The sequence below is a fragment of the Trichomonas vaginalis genome, chromosome I (genome assembly GCF_026262505.1).
Source record: "Trichomonas vaginalis G3 chromosome I, whole genome shotgun sequence".
Classification (NCBI taxonomy): Eukaryota; Parabasalia; order Trichomonadida; family Trichomonadidae; genus Trichomonas; species Trichomonas vaginalis.
In genome coordinates, this window is record NC_067203.1 from 21,503,547 (window position 1) to 21,519,668 (window position 16,122).

General features: G+C 36.1%; 10 protein-coding genes and 2 pseudogenes across 12 annotated transcripts, besides 1 other annotated feature; 6 read left to right on the forward strand and 6 right to left on the reverse strand.

Annotated features, from left to right (window-relative positions):
- The first annotated feature begins 650 nt into the window (after positions 1–650).
- Positions 651–16,122: part of a mobile genetic element that runs on past the window's edge.
- TVAGG3_1025870 (uncharacterized protein) lies at positions 1,725–2,174 on the forward strand (the record flags this gene model as incomplete). Its single annotated transcript, XM_051254992.1, has 1 exon — positions 1,725–2,174. A coding segment is annotated over one exon (450 nt), but the record flags the coding sequence as incomplete, so codon positions are not given.
- Positions 2,919–3,329, forward strand: TVAGG3_1025880 (protein of unknown function, DUF4106 family; the record flags this gene model as incomplete). The annotated part of the gene is made up of 1 exon (XM_051254993.1): positions 2,919–3,329. The coding sequence occupies one exon, from the start codon at positions 2,919–2,921 to the stop codon at positions 3,327–3,329; it is 411 nt and encodes a 136-aa protein (XP_051080567.1).
- TVAGG3_1025890 (protein of unknown function, DUF4106 family) lies at positions 3,706–4,033 on the forward strand (the record flags this gene model as incomplete). The annotated part of the gene is made up of 1 exon (XM_051254994.1): positions 3,706–4,033. A coding segment is annotated over one exon (328 nt), but the record flags the coding sequence as incomplete, so codon positions are not given.
- On the forward strand, positions 4,243–5,067 carry TVAGG3_1025900 (uncharacterized protein; the record flags this gene model as incomplete). Its single annotated transcript, XM_051254995.1, has 1 exon — positions 4,243–5,067. The coding sequence occupies one exon, from the start codon at positions 4,243–4,245 to the stop codon at positions 5,065–5,067; it is 825 nt and encodes a 274-aa protein (XP_051080569.1).
- TVAGG3_1025910 lies at positions 5,097–5,965 on the forward strand (annotated as a pseudogene). The gene has a single exon. A coding segment is annotated over exon 1 (869 nt).
- TVAGG3_1025920 (protein of unknown function, DUF4108 family) lies at positions 6,367–6,786 on the forward strand (the record flags this gene model as incomplete). Its single annotated transcript, XM_051254996.1, has 1 exon — positions 6,367–6,786. One exon carries the CDS (start codon positions 6,367–6,369, stop codon positions 6,784–6,786), a length of 420 nt encoding a protein of 139 aa, XP_051080570.1.
- On the reverse strand, positions 8,059–8,247 carry TVAGG3_1025930 (uncharacterized protein; the record flags this gene model as incomplete). Its single annotated transcript, XM_051254997.1, has 1 exon — positions 8,059–8,247. One exon carries the CDS (start codon positions 8,245–8,247, stop codon positions 8,059–8,061), a length of 189 nt encoding a protein of 62 aa, XP_051080571.1.
- TVAGG3_1025940 (KilA, N-terminal/APSES-type HTH, DNA-binding family) lies at positions 8,757–9,462 on the reverse strand (the record flags this gene model as incomplete). The annotated part of the gene is made up of 1 exon (XM_051254998.1): positions 8,757–9,462. A coding segment is annotated over one exon (706 nt), but the record flags the coding sequence as incomplete, so codon positions are not given.
- TVAGG3_1025950 (organellar and viral DNA polymerase type B) lies at positions 9,551–10,165 on the reverse strand (the record flags this gene model as incomplete). The annotated part of the gene is made up of 1 exon (XM_051254999.1): positions 9,551–10,165. One exon carries the CDS (start codon positions 10,163–10,165, stop codon positions 9,551–9,553), a length of 615 nt encoding a protein of 204 aa, XP_051080573.1.
- TVAGG3_1025960 (uncharacterized protein) lies at positions 12,148–12,767 on the reverse strand (the record flags this gene model as incomplete). The annotated part of the gene is made up of 1 exon (XM_051255000.1): positions 12,148–12,767. A coding segment is annotated over one exon (620 nt), but the record flags the coding sequence as incomplete, so codon positions are not given.
- On the reverse strand, positions 13,046–13,906 carry TVAGG3_1025970 (annotated as a pseudogene). The gene has a single exon. A coding segment is annotated over exon 1 (861 nt).
- Positions 13,962–16,100, reverse strand: TVAGG3_1025980 (DNA/RNA polymerases family; the record flags this gene model as incomplete). The annotated part of the gene is made up of 1 exon (XM_051255001.1): positions 13,962–16,100. The coding sequence occupies one exon, from the start codon at positions 16,098–16,100 to the stop codon at positions 13,962–13,964; it is 2,139 nt and encodes a 712-aa protein (XP_051080575.1).

Sequence of the window (16,122 nt, forward strand, 5' to 3'; positions counted from 1 at the left end):
TAATAGCATATCATCCAAATGACATGAACGAATTTACTCCGAGATATTTGATGTCAGAGCTAAATGACAATTTAACTCTCTTCATGAAACGCGTAAAAAATAGAGACGGAACGAAAGAAGAAAGGTTTATGAGTCCGGATGACTTAGAAAGGGAACTTGTTGAAAACGGTCTCGGAATATATGAAATGCCAGCAGATGAGGTACAAGAAACTCCACAGGAAGAAGTTCAGATACAACCAGACATGGAAGAAATAGTTCAGCAACAACAGCTAGAAGAGCCTGAAGGAAACGAACAAGTCACTCCTTTGGAAACTAACTTCACAGAACTAGATGAAGATTTGGAACAGCCGAAAAATCTTGACCCTCAACAAGAGTATGCGGAGAATATGGAATATTTCCAAGAGTCTAAAAAAAATTCGGCTGACATAGTAGAAGAATATCGAAAAATGTTTGCCGACATACAAAAGACTCCAACACCAGATGAAAATATTCAGCATAGAATGGAAGCACTGAAAGAAAATGTACACAAATACAACAACCCTTTTTACTTACGAGCATTTAACGTTCAATCTTCGGATGAACTCGGTGAAAATAAAAGGTTAAATTTCAAGAAAACATATAGAAATGAAACATTGTTTAAAGTTCATTCAGAACCTAACCAAGATGGAAACAAACCTACTTTTGTTTCTGCAGACGATGGAACTACAATGAGATGGGGCCATAAAGCTAACCCGGATAGGTGGTTCATAAACTTACAACCACAATTCCAAGAAGTTGTAGACGCAATGGAAGTCAATGGTGAACGAGATATAGCTGGTATTTTAAGCGCGGCTTTAATGCCATTGAAAGATATGAAACATGCAGATATTTTGGACCAGTATGAAATGAACATGGCTGATGGAAATATAACACCTGACGTTCTAGAACATTTATCTCAAAGAACTACACAGAACCATAGAGATGGTATATTTGGTGAAGAGTTTAGAAAGAAAGTTAGGGAGGGAGAAGGAAGAGAACCTATTGTACATGACCTTGCAAACGAAAGTTTACAAAATGTCATAAAAACTTACTTTGCAGACGATGAACTGAGAAGGGATGAATATTTAAGAAAACTCAAATGGACAGTACCAAATGAAATGTTAGTATTGAAAAACATGTTCCTTGACAAAATAAAACCAACTACAGAAATAAACGACGCAAGACTGAAAGATTGGGTAAAAGCTTTCCCATTCACAAAAGATATAGTTGGTAACATGGAAAGAAAACCAGAATGGCTACAAAAACATATATTTGGAAACGAGCTTATTCCATATGGACAGGCACTGTTTGAAGAGCTTGAACCGGAAACTCAGGACAGAGTCATGCAAACAATACGCAAAGACTCAAATACAAACTATGACAAACTCTTTCTAGGATATAGGTTATCTGAGATGGGCGACCAGAGCCCAAAGGCAAAAAGGACATGGGAAATTTACAACATACTAGGTGAACATGAGGCAAAGATGCAACAACTTGAAGCAGAGGGCAAGTTACCAAAAGCGACACCAAAGAAGAAGAGTAGAACAAAGTGAAAGTAGTGAAGAAGTAACTTCATCTAGTGAAAGTAGTGGCAATGAAGGAAAAAGAAGAGTTAAAAACTCAGTCAGGAAGAAAGTAAAGCTTGGTCCACGTGGGTTCTATTATGACATATAAATCCAACTATTCTATATTTTTACCCATATGAAATGTACGCCGCTCAGAATATAACACCAACAGTTTTGGATGCCATGAATGGAAATGTTTCCGAATGGTATAACGAATGCGACAATGCCATTAGAAGGTCAGAAATAGTTCCTGGAACTTACGAATATACAACTGCTGTTTCTTATGGAAACGTAGGTGAGTTTGGAGAAGGTTCTTCAACAACAGTAGATATTGCTTGCGACAGGTTTCATATTATTTCTATTGACAACTCTTTCTTATACGTGGAACAAGACATTGAAATAAAACCTTCTGCCAAGTTGTCTGACAAGAAAGGTTGCAATGGAATTTTCTATGTCGGATACCAATATGCTCCAGAAGTTTTCATGGGATATAAGATATATTCTAACTCTGACTTAGTTCAAACAGTAACATGGGCAAACTATGAATGGTTCGCTTTGAGAAACTCAGTACAACCACAAGCTAGAGAACAAACAGACCAGTATGCAACTATTGAGAAAATAAGAAGACTTGACCCTAACGTTCCAGGAGTTTATGTTGACCTTTCTGGACAAACTGCAGCAGCAGTAACCAAAGTAAAATTGAAACTTAGAGTTCCTTTGTCATCTTTCCTCATCTTCAGGTTTTTAAGATACTTGCCAAACTGGGCAGGAAAAATTTCTATCGAACTTACTCCAAGCAAAAATAACTTAGTCATTGCACCAACACAAGACCCATTCACTCTTACTGTAGCTGGAACTGGTGGAGCCAAGTTCTGTGACTTTTGCAAAGACAAAGTTGACTTAGACTTTGGTTTCTCAAACCTCAACACTGAAGTAAACTACTACTTCAATGCTGCTGGAACTGCTTGGGACCCAGTTAAGTTCACATGCGAAAAATTTGAATGCAAGAGAATAGAAAGCAGACTTGCAGTCTATATGTTGGACCCAGATATTTCAAATGCTTTAGCTGCCAAATATATTGCAGTTCCACTTATGTTCCCTATACACCAAATATCTGTCAAAGACTTTGCAGGTGAAGTTGGAAACCAAAGTGCTGACCCAGGTGCAAGAACAGATATTGCCTTAACAACTGCAATGAAACATGCAGATACTATGTTTGTACTGTTCAGACGAACTATAAATGACTATTCTTGTTTCTACAACCCCGGTATTAAATATCATATAAACATAGATGGCAAATACTATCCAAGAGAAGAATATTCTACAGTTGAGGATATGAGGTCATACAACTTGACATTAGATGCTATGAACTTTAACAACAACTTCACAACAACCATTAACCCTGAAATGCAAAGTTCTATTATGCCATATGTGAAAGTATGGACTCATACAGGAGGTCAAAAAACTCAATATACAAATGGAGACCGTTCAAACTTTTGGCTTGGCATTCCATTTGCTGACTCAGAAGACTTTATGGGTGGTATTTCAACTGTTGGTACAGTTCAAATACAATATACTGGTGACAGAGACGGTCCAGATGAATTGAAAGCAAAGAAGTTTACAAAACCAATAGCACTTTTCACGGAAGATGCTCTTTTGAAGATTCGTTCGATGAAACCTGCTGGGGCTCCTCAGATTGGTATAACGACAGCTTCCATCGAGCAGATTTTGGCAGCAGGTCAGTAAGTTGTTCTTGAACTGACTTCTCTCCGTCAAATATTGACAGTACGCCAGTTTTGATATAATATTGTATTAAAAACTTACCTTTAGAAATATCGGTCAGTTTTGTTGTTATATTTTTGTCAACGTCAAGAACTTTCACCATCTCGGTTATACCAACTTTCTTTGCTTTATGAAAATATTTTGGTTCAGCAAAGACTGCTATTCTATAACATTTTCCATTGTTTGTGTAAAGAACTACTCTGTCAATGAACTTGTATTGTTTGTGTGTGTAAACTTTGTTCTGCTTCAATTCGAAGAGATACTCAAATACGTCCATCTTTTTATTCTAAGTAAAATGTCATTTCCGAAAAATAGAAGCGTAAGTGTTTCAAAAGGTTTAATGGCGGTGGCAGATGTGAAGTTAAATTCACCAACTCAAACAAACAGTCAAAGTGTTGTTGTCAATGTCAAAGAAAGAGATGTTGAAGTGGGGAAACCATACGAAGACGAAGATGGTATAACAATAGTTCCTGTAAAAGAACCAACATACCCTGAAGTTAGCAGAGACTTAAGTTCTGTTGCAGATATTCGAAACGACTACCAACAACTTAAAGACAAACTTAAAACTCAGGAGAAGATTTGTCAGGCTTTGGGTATAATGTTAAACTTGGTTGAGCACAACCCTGTAAAAGTGAACTCATATGTCATCGCACCTCATGAAGTTTTGAAAGAACTATTGAAACTTTTGACAGAGGCAGACGATATAAACATCAAAGAAATAGAACCGACATTGCTTGCTGTGGTGTTTCATATAATGTCATTGACAAGATATACGTTATGAAAGGAGGTGAAACGTTGAACTTAAAATATAGTTTCCCAGACGTCATAAAAATATTTGACGACCACAACATTTCATTAAAGTTTGTTTGCTAAGTAAATGGCAGAAGACATAGTGGTTTATACTATTACGACTAAAAACCCTGAGTCATATAATTCTATAACAACAAACTTACAAAGTCCTCAAGGACGATATTGTAAACTGACCTTAAACACGATGACGACTAAAGCCTGTTTTGCTCTTTTGACACCAGAAGACTTTGTTGTTGTGAATGGTAAAAAATACTCCTTTGAAGATACTTACTCAGATATACCACCAACAGGTTTTGTTGACTTATTTAATACTTTAAGGACGGATGTAACATGTGCTGCAACTAGAGCAGGTTTCATTATGTTTGGATGTCCGACTGAGTTTAGTATAAACGATATGAGCTATAATACAAAACTTATATCTGGTTTTTACTACCAACAGTTTCCTATAACAGGAAAAGGTGTCATACAAGGAATGTCTGTTCCATTGACTTTAAGTACACCTATTTTATATATTGTTTCAAACTTAGGTTCAAAGTGCTATTCGAATGTCGACAGAAACTACTATGACCAAAAGATACTCATGCGTATAAACAACACTTTCTCTGCTGGTTTGCCTATTGTTCATTCGAATGCAGAGTTTTCAGCTTTAGTGAACTCAAACACTTTAGCAAACATAAACTTAACCTTAGTTGACGCAAACTTTGTTCCTGTAAAACTTTTATGTCCTATGTATTTGTCAATGACGGCAGAAAGTTTCGAATTGGAAGATGCAACTGGTGAAAGTATTGTACTACAAGAACAACTTCAACAACAAATAGCTCAAGAACAACAAATGCAACAAATGGAACAAATGCAACAACAAAGTCAAGAACAACAAATAGCTCAAGAATAAAAAAAATATTTTTTTTTATTTTTATAAAAATGTACAGAATAGACGTTTCAGATTTTTATGACTTCCAAGCTTCAGAAATATGTGTCCATTTCGAGACTATAACAAAGCAGTCGAGAATTTGAAACGTTTAGTCATTTATGTCGACTCTGCCCCAGAATGTTATGTCATGAAGAATGGGATGTTGTCTTTAACAAACCAAGAGCGACAATAGTTTCAGAACAAGAATGTAACAGAAACTTAAGAAAATAAAAGTCGTACAAGTTGGTATGAAGATGTTAGATGCTTGGGATATCTTATTGTCAAAGTTAGAAGATTTTTTCAGTTCGTGGTATAAAGTTCTATACACCATCTCCAAACTTCTATTCTATCTTCACTGGATATAAATACGAACAAGTAGAATGGAAAGAAAATGTTATAGAAGCTTGGTTAGACCATGTCAAAGAAATTATATGCAATGGAAACGAAAGAGTCTATGAGTATATCTTATGTTGGTTTGCAAACATCTTACAACATCCAAGTGCTAAAAATGAAACTGCTCTCATTGTAATTGGAAAACAAGGAACAGGTAAGAACACTTTCTTTACAGATATCTTATGCAAACTGTTAGAGGGCTATTCGAACCCGAATATGACAAACTTAGAAAACATCTGCGGTAAATTTAACTCTTCAATAGAGAATATGAAACTTATAGTATGTAACGAACTTCAAAGTATAGATACAACAAAAGTTTTGAACTCAGATGCTTTGAAGAGTCTTATAACAGACAAAGTTGGAGTTGTTGAAAGAAATATAAAGACCAAAGAGTTTGTGAAAATGTTGCAAACTTCGTCATGGTTTCAAACAACGCCGTTCCGATGAAGTTAGAAAGTTCTGACAGAAGATATGTAGTTGTCAGAACGTCAGAAGCTCATATGCAAGATACAGAATATTTTGACGACTTAGCAGAAACTTTAACATCTGACTTTTACAACCACTTGTTCTCATATTTCATGACATTAGATATTTCAAAGTTCAATCCAAGACAAATTCCACATACCGAAGAGAGACAAACATTGTTAGAAGCAAACAAGAGTGTATATGAACTGTTCATAGATGAAACTGACTTTGAGTGTTTAGATGAAAGGTCATTGTACGATTCGTATAAACAATATTGTCAAGAGTATGGTTATATGACAGCGTCTAAACGAACATTCTTGGCAAATGTCAAAAGTCTTTTAGACGTACAGAATGGTGTATATACAAAGAAAAATTTTTCTGAGTAAATTTTAAAAAAAATATTTTTTTTATCCGATAGAAAAGATGACGAAATTCATCTCAGTCAACAAGTACATGTCAGGACTTAAAGAAGAACTAGACCCATTCACATATTTGAATGTTTACTTCTACCATTTTGAAAAGTCTACATTTGACAAAGTTTGGAACATCGAACCAGTTAAGTTTGCTATTGTGACTAAAAATGGTGCGAAATTTGAAGACTTAGACATAGAAGGTTTGTTAACAGTCAAAGAAAGTTTTGACAGAAGGTTTTCAAACCTTAAAGAAGGCAAAGCATACAAACTTGTTATACCTTATGAACCAAAGAAAGCAGACGACTATGAATATTATGAGTCTAAGATAGTTGAAGTTCAAGGTAAATTGGGTAAAAAGATTTTAGAGTCTAAGCCGGTGTTTGCTCCTAAAGAGGAAGAGAACATTGACATTGACCCAGAAATGTTCTAAAAATAAAATTTTATTTTTACATGTCAAATTTCTTTTTCTCTGGCTCTGGTTCTTTCTTCTCTTCTTCTACTTTCTTTTCTTTCTTTTCTTTCTTCTTCTTCTCTGGTGGAGTTATGTCAAACTTCTCAGAACCATATTTTGTAAAAGTGCTTTGTCATTTAATAGCTCTTCTATTCTGTTTTCTATTTCATTTTCAAGAACAGCGCATGTGTCTTCTTTGCATTCTAAGAAGTTTTGTTGGACTTCATCTCTCCAAGAGGCGTCATCTCTGTCAACAAGTCTGTCATTGACAAATTTTAAGACTCTCTGCTTAAGGTTTTATGGTTCTTGTCATATTCCCAGAAACAGAACTTTAGAACAAATTCACCTTTCTTGTTTACACTATGTAAGATTTTATGGTCGACAGATGTTTTGCTGTCGAAAAGCTTGTCTCGAATATAGATAGCGAAATCGCTAGACATTTTCTAAAAGATAAAAATTTTTTTTTCTAAAAATATGTTAGAAAAAAAGTTTGCTGACATTGACAAGAAATTTGAGAATGTTTTAAACAAGAACAAGAGGAAGTTGGAAAATGCTCAGATAAAACCCATACATGACAAGTTCTATTTGCTCAGAATGGTATAACAGGTCTAATTGCACCACCTGGGTCGGGTAAGACTTTCACTTATCTTAAAATGGCTGCACAACAACAAGAACTAGATGAGAAGAACCCATTCTATGAGTTAGTAGTCATTTGTAGTACTTCGGGTCAATTTGACCAAACCGTCAATTCGTTCAAAGATATTATAAAAAAGTCTAAGTTAGTATGTATAAAGATACTGAGTTGTTAGATTGGATAAAGAAGTACCAAAGAAGAGTTTTGAAGTACAATGCTATAAATGAGTATATAAATTCTAAGTTTAAAGACCCAAATGAGGAAATGCAGAGAATATTAGAGAAGAAACACTTCAGAAACAAACAGAAAGAGATAGAATACTTTCGAAGAAATTGCAATCTTACGATTGGAAGACTTACCCTCACAGATGTCTTCTTATCTTAGATGACTTTGCTTCTCATCCTTTGTTAAAGAACAGAGAACAAGACATGTGTCGAATTCTTAAGAAGCTCAGACACTTTAACATTTCAGTTGTCATTTGTGTACAGACAGCAAAGAGTTTAAGTAAGGATGTAAAGAGAATACTTACTGATATCATACTTTTCCCCGGATTGTCCGAAGACGATTTCATGGAACTTATGAAAGAGTCCATGGCAGGTAAGTTTGACAGACATGAACTATGGGAGAAGTACAAAGTCATACAAGACCCTCATACTTCTTTCAGAATTCACATCTACGCAAACAAAGTTCAAATTGTAAAAAGTCAAGCGTAAAAATGTAAGTGTTTGAGTCTTAGTCTGTTGTGGTGCTGGGGCTGTCGGTTCTTCTGGCTTTGGAATGGACTCGGTTGGTGGTACGTCAGTCATCCGTTTGTGTCCTGTCGGAAGGAAGGACTTTTCCTGTCGGAAAGAAAAACTTTTCCTGTCGGAAAGAAAAACTTTTCCTGTCGGAAAGAAAAATTTTTCCTGTCGGAAAGAAAAATTTTTCCTGTCGGAAAGAAAAATTTTTCCTGAAGGTCGGCCAAAAAGTTCTCAATTTTCGAAAATTTGAATGGTTTACGGACGGACAACTGGAAAATTTTTCCTGTGGAAGGAAAATTTTTTCCTGTTGGAAGGAAAAACTTTTCCTGTTGGAAGGAAATTTTTTCCTGTTGGAAGGAAAAACTTTTCCTGTTGGAAGGAAGGACTCGGAATGCCAGAAGGACTCGGACAAGACAATTTACCATCTAGAGCTACCTGAGCCATCTTTGGTGTCAAGCTTGAAAAATAAATGGTTCATTTACTCTGCTTGTTTGAAGTTGTCAAAATACTCTGTTATCTTTTCTTTCAGTAGCGGCAAATCTTCTTTGAATGTAAGTATTGTACAACCTTTCATATCATAGTGTTTTGAGGTAACGTATCTTGAACTATCTGTTTAACATCTTCATTTGGTGTCATTGAAATCGGTAAGTTTTCGCGATAGAACCAATTTCTGTCAGATTTGTAAATCTTAGCTAAGTCGTAAAAGCTTTTGTTGTTTCTTCTGACTAAATGCAACATAACCATATCTCTGTCTTCTTCATTTTCCATCTCTTCAGTGTAAATCATATACTTATAGTTCTTTTCCTTTCCTTTTGGTACCGAACGTGGTATTCTTTTCTGTATGTTTTTGTCTTTTGCTTCAAGCTTGTTCTCTAGCTCTTCACGTTCTTGTCTATGAAGTTCGTCAAGAAGTCTGCAAATATACCAAGCATAGCGAGCTGAAGCCCATTGTGCCACATTATTTACAAGAAGTCTATGTACATACCAACCTCTCAAACCATTTGGCAAATTTTTACGATTTTCATAGAGTTTTGGCGACCCCGAAAAAAGTCTGTCTCGCTGTGCTTCGCTCAAAAGTTCTTGTGTGCTTTGGTTTTTGAACCAATCGTCTGTATGTTTGGTATCTGGAGCAAAACATGCTGTCAAAATACTTTGCATTTGGTACATGTCATCTTTGACCGAACGAATGAGACGTAACTGTTTGTTATACTGAACCCACTCGTATTCTTCATTTATATCTTCATGAACGATAGCAGTTGTTGTGTTCTCTGTTGTTGACATTTCTGTTCTTACATACAAAATAAAAAAAATAAAAAAAATAAAATTAGCGTTATTTTCTATCTTGTATAAAAGACCAAAAATAAACGCTTTACATGTATTTTTCAGCAACTTCGTCAAATACTTTTATAGCTTTGTCGATCTCATCTACTTCAAACGTTTCTTTACCTCTCGTGGGAGCACCATACATTTTCTCAAACTTTTCAAGTAGTTCTGTTTCAGCAGCTCTCATATCGTTAACAAACGCAACCTTAACTCTATTGACTATACTGTCATATCTTTGAGTTATATTAAATGTTCTTCCTATCTTATATCTCTTTGTATTGAAGTCCTTCGGTTTCTGAACGATGTAAAGTAAGCCTTCACTGCAACGTTCCGTATCGAATGAACCATATGTTATGAAATTATATCCAACAACTGGGTCAATCCAGAACAAAACTACTGGTATAAGACTTTTGTCTATAAGATATGCTCTTGTTCCATAGAATCTTACCGATATCATAAGCTCAGGATTTTTTGTCAAAATTTTCTGAGTTGAAGCATTTTTAACCCAGTCGTGTGCTTTCTTTCCTTCAGATAGTGTTAAAATGTCTGACAAAGAATATTTTTTGTATTTCTTTGAGTATCTTACGTTTAAATCACCAATTCTAACCACTTTGGTGTCATTGTCTATCTTTTTAACTGTTTCAAACTCAGTGCTTGTCATTTCCTGTTCTTACATACAAAATAAAAAAATAAAAAAAAAATAAAACTAACGCTGTTTTTTTATCTTGTATAAAAGATATGATTTCATAGAGTTTTTTTGACGAAGTGTCAAAGTTCTCTTCGTCAAAAAAATACAGTTATATCATGAAATTTGGTCATTTTTTCACGATTTTCATGAGTTTTAGGCGACCCCGGTTTTTTCCCTACTCGCATTTTTTTACGATTTTCATGAGTTTTAGGCGACTACGGTTTTTACAGGGGTCGCAAATTTTTACGATTTTCATGAGTTTTAGGCGACCAGGATTTTCCCCCTACTCGCAATTTTTCACGATTTTCATGAGTTTTTTTCACGATTTTCGTACGGAATCTCTATCCTCGGTTTTTCGAGGGTAGCATTTTTTCACGATTTTCATGAGTTTTTTTCACGATTTTCGTACGGAATCTCGACCCGCGGTTTTCCACCGGTCGCAAATTCTTGCGATTTTCGTACGGAATCTCGTTCCTCGGTTTTCCGAGGGTCGCAAACATATGAGGAAATTCATGAAATTTGGTCATTTTTTCATGATTTCAGGGATTTTTTTTACGAAGAGTAAAAGTTCACTTCGTCAAAAAAATACAGTTATATCATGAAATTTGGTCATTTTTTCATGATTTCATAGAGTTTTATGCAAGGCCGAAAAAAGTCGGGGTAGCAAACATATGAGGAAATTCATGAAATTTGGTCATTTTACTCAGCAAAAATATATTTAGATCTAACCAGGTCCCTCGGTCAACTAACATTTTTTTGAAAATGGTGACAACATGACATTTTGACAACAGTCCAGGAAATAGACTTCTTCGTATATGTTTTGTTGAGACTTCTTCGTCAATGAGCGTAAATCAGACAAAAATGAGTTTTGTGTGTTTTCTACGGTGGAGCCAAAAATGGCTCGACCTCAAAACAAGCATTTCGTGAAGAATATACCAACCGCCGGAATTCCGGCGGTTGCTTTTTATACAAAACATTGACGATGAAGTCTCAACAAAACAAGCATTTCGTGAAGAATATACCACCCCGCGGAATTCCGCGGGTTGCTTTTTATACAAAACATATACGATGAAGTCTCAACAAAACAAGCATTTCGTGAAGAATATACCACCCCGCGGAATTCCGGCGGGTGCTTTTTATACAAAACATTTACGAAGAAGTCTCAACAAAACAAGCATTTCGTGAAGAATATACCACCCCGCGGAATTCCGGCGGGTGGTTTTTATACAAAACATATACGATGAAGTTTATTTCCTGTGTTGTTGTCAAAATGTCATGTTGTCACACTTTTTCAGAGAAGTTCATTTGACCGAGGGACCTGGGGACCGAGGGACCTGGTTAGATCTAAAATATATTTTTGCCGAATTCAAGAGTTTTGTGTGTTTTCTACGGTGGAGCCAAAAATGGCTCGACCTCAAAACAAGCATTTCGTGAAGAATATACCACCCCGCGGAATTCCGGCGGTTGCTTTTTATACAAAACATATACGATGAAGTCTCAACAAAACAAGCATTTCGTGAAGAATATACCACCTGCCGGAATTCCGGCGGGTGCTTTTTATACAAAACATTGACGATGAAGTCTTGACAAAACAAGCATTTCGTGAAGAATATACCACCCCGCGGAATTCCGGCGGGTGCTTTTTATACAAAACATTTACGAAGAAGTCTCAACAAAACAAGCATTTCGTGAAGAATATACCACCCCGCGGAATTCCGGCGGGTGGTTTTTATACAAAACATATACGATGAAGTTTATTTCCTGTGTTGTTGTCAAAATGTCATGTTGTCACACTTTTTCAGAGAAGTTCGTTTAACCGAGTGACCGAGTGACCTGGTGACGTAGTGACACCTAAAAACCATCTAACCTAAAATATATTTTTGCCGAATTCAATAAAAATAAAATGGTTCATTTACTCACAATATTTTTGTACAAAACGACCCCAAACTTTTAACCTCTCTTCTGCAGCTTCTAATGAAACTTTAGCGAGTTCATATTCTCTAAATTCTCTCTTTAAATCTTCTTGTTCCCATTGGTCTAGTTCGTATGGAGAGTCTCTATAACCAGAACATATCTCATGTTCATGTTCTATTTGTTTTAAACGCATTTTTCTAACTTCTTGTTCGAACAAAGGTTTTGCATTCTCTACTGTATCTTCAAGTTCTTCTTCATCTAATTTCTCATGAACTTTCTTGTCTATGGAGTCCAGAATTTTTCCAACTGCTATGCAATATTTTGGAGAAGCCCACATTGCTATATAGTTTACGAGTCTTGGGTCTACATACATTCCTCTAACCTGTTTGATTTCATCGGGAATTCCTGCATTAACATTGTATAAAAAGCAACCCGCGGAATTCCGCGGGTTGGTATATTCTTCACAAAATGCCTTAAAATACTCTTCCCAGGACTTATTTTCCAACAACCTTCTAAAGTCTTTCCTAAACTGCTGACACATATTTGTTACATTTATATAACCATCCTTGTCTCTACGTAAGACTTCAATACCGTTGTAAGTGCCTTTTGTGAATGTTTCGCCATTAGATTTGTTCGTGAACGTTTTTGCTTCGACTGTCATATCTGTTCTTACAATAAAAATAAAAAATATTTTTTGGTGGGACGTCGGACATTCGTTTGTGGCTTAACCGTCGGACATTCGTTTGTGGCTTAACCGTCGGACCACAACGATAAAAATCTCATTTTAACTCACTTTTTCTATCTTAAGGAAATTCATGAAAATTCACCTGTTGAATTTTGTATAAAAAGCACCCCGCGGAATTCCGCGGGGTGGTATATTCTTCACAAAATGCTTGTTTTGAGGTCGAGCCATTTTTGGTTCCACCTAAAATATATTTTTCAATACTTTTTCAGCACTTTTCCGTAGTTGTATATGAAAGACAATTCGAGATAAAAGTCATAGTATAATGGTATTATATGCTGCACACCGTTTGTTGTGAACCAAACTTGAAAGTCAGAGAAACTGTTACTAGGTGGTTCGTAGAATTTAGAAGCAAAGTCATAAAAGTCCTTACCGATACACAGAAAACTGTTGTTGCTTGAACTGAAACTTGCATGACACATGACATTTTGAGGGTCAAACACGTTTCTATAAACTGTCAAATCTGCTGGTGGAGTATAAATTTAAATGGACCATCTGGTGGTAATGGTTCGTTCTGGTTTAGTAACCGAAGAAATTGTGCCCAAGAACGTTTGTCTACTCCCCAATATAAAAACTCTGTATCTCTTGGAGGGTTAATTTCAATCTTTTGAAATGAAACTGTGGAGTTCATCTTGTCGTATTCTAGCTTCAGATAGTATGTTCCATTTAGTAAAGAGTGGTATTTTTTCTTGAAATTCCCAGTAGTATTTGTTTATTTGAGTTTGAAAGTCATTTAGAGTTTTTTCAAGACTTTCGTCTGAACGAATTGTAAAGATTTTCATTTCGTCAAATTTTTCTATTAGACCATCAGAACCTTTATACTGACCGTGAAAATATACTGCGAACATAAACGCGTTAGTTCTATTTGAAAACAAAACTCTTCTAAATCCTATTGCCTTTGCATCTGAAGGACTTTGAAGCCAACGAATTGGATAGTCAAACCTGTAAGATCGGGATGAAATTTCTTCATCTGAAATATTTCTACCAGCATTTGTAAAGATATAGTCTAACGGTTTTGTATCTGCTACTTTTGTTCTTTGTTTTTCAACCTGAAGCATTTAATATATGTAAAAATATACTGTTTTAAAAACGTTTTTATTTCATGCAATGTTTTTATTTCATGCAATGTTTTATTTCTGTGCCGTCTTCAAGTATACCCCAGTACTTACGCTTGGAGAGGACATGAACTTCGGAAAATACCTTGTCTAGCTTAAAAAAGCCCATCTTTTCACCGACCATTCCCATTTCAATGAGTTTGTTATAGCCTTCCTCGTTCGTCATGAGTGCATCGATGTTCTCATAGTATACCTTCACTTTCGATTTGACCTCGGAGAAGAATTTGTTGTAGTTGTCAAGGACTGCCTTTGCGAACTGAGGATAAGACCAATGTTCGACAATAGGTTTTACTGTGGTTACTAAGCCATTTTGACCTTCGGTGAACTCGTATTTCAAAACAAAAGGAGAAAACCTTTCAACAAAGTTGTCGACCTTCTCATAGTGTTTACTCTTCATCTTTTGAGGTTTCTTAATGGAATACCCCCATGTCGAATTCATAAGCAATTTGAGTGTCATTGCAAGTTTGGGGTTTGAAGCTTTCCTAATATCATATAGTTGTTGTATGACTTTTCCAACTGTATAGTTCTTTCCCGGGAACTCACCTTTTTCGTTTGGAATTCCAGTCGGAATATATTGGACAAACCTCATGTACGCAGCGTTAAGGTCGACATAGTATATTTTTTCATATGAGTCGAACTTGTCGCAACCAATCGGCCCAGTTCGTGGAAATTCAAGTGAGTCTCTTATCTTTTGAGAAACTTCTCCTGTTATCTCATAAACATCGTCAAAGCAACCTGTTTCATATAAAACCTTCTGACCTAACTCTGATGCTCTCCAATACAATTTGACGTCGATTGGATGTCTCAATGGAAGTTTGTTTATAGCATCTTGAAGTTCTTGCAACCTCATTGGAAGTTCTTCTGGTTCAGGTTGGTATCCGAACAATCCAACTCCTTTTGGAACTGTGTACTTCTTTTGTGCTATAACTTTGTCTGGAACAACTTTTGGTCTTGCTAACAATGAAAAGTTTGTTTCGTCTTTTGGTACAAAAGTTTCTGTCAGCTTGTCATCTGGAATTGGTTCCAACAAACCTTTCTCGAAAAGAATGTTAACAGCTCTGACAATGTTGCACTTGCCTTTTCCGAACAATGGGTTTGTAAGACTTTCGTTCAACATGAAGTGGTTGTGGACAAGTACAATCTTCAACCATGGCAATTTGAAGTCAACAACATAGTCGTCATGTGAAGAACCTTTCTCAGTCGGAATGTTGACTCGGATATTCACATTTGCCAACGGTGCAATTTTTGTCAATTGACTTCTGAGAATGTACCTTGTCTTCACACATGACTCAAGATACTTCATTTTCTCATCTGTAACAAGACCAGAGTTCCTGAGACATGTGAGAATACAAGGTTCATTGACAATTGTTTCAATGGAATTGTAAATTCCATACCTTGTCAGGTTAATGTCAGACTTATTTCTGAACGGGAAATACCCAGCATGTTGTCTGACTGCTTGAGGGTTAGGTTGTAACCATTCGAACTTCACGCTTGCAATTCCTTCAATTGCATTCAAAATATCTGAGTCGGAGTCAAACATTTGTTCTCTCTTTGTAGTCTTGAAAGCGTCAAGAAGTTGTGCGGCTGTTGTGACATTGCCATGTGCATAGTAAATATGACCATCCAAATCTTTTACGGTTAGTCTGAGATTGTGTCCTTTCTTATTTCCGTCTTGAATTGCAGCAAGTACTCCCATGAAGCCTTCTTTGTTCTTTCCTTCGTCAAAGTTTACTGTAAAGGTTCGGCCAGAAGTAATTTTACTTCTAACTTCACGGTACTTCTCATATGCATATCTTGTTCTTTCCATTGGAGCATGTGCGTCTTCACCTTTTCCTTTTTTCCGTCTCAAAGGATGCAATTGTTCGTCATGTTTCCAGTAGAATCTGGCAAAGCCGTCGTGTCCTTCAACCTGTGGCTCACTAACATTGAAAGGCATGTTCATAAGACGCTCTTCTTCTAACCTCTCTAATCTGTTTGGATAATTTGCGCGTGCTGTTTCTAGGTCCATTTCGTAGGTCAGACCAGCCAGTTTGTCATAGACTTTTATGGGTCTTCCCTTCCTATATTTAAACTTCTTCGAAACTTTCCAACCATATCTTTCTAACTCTGCTTTTATTCTAGCAGACCTTCTATCCATTCTATATGGGGGCATTTTTATA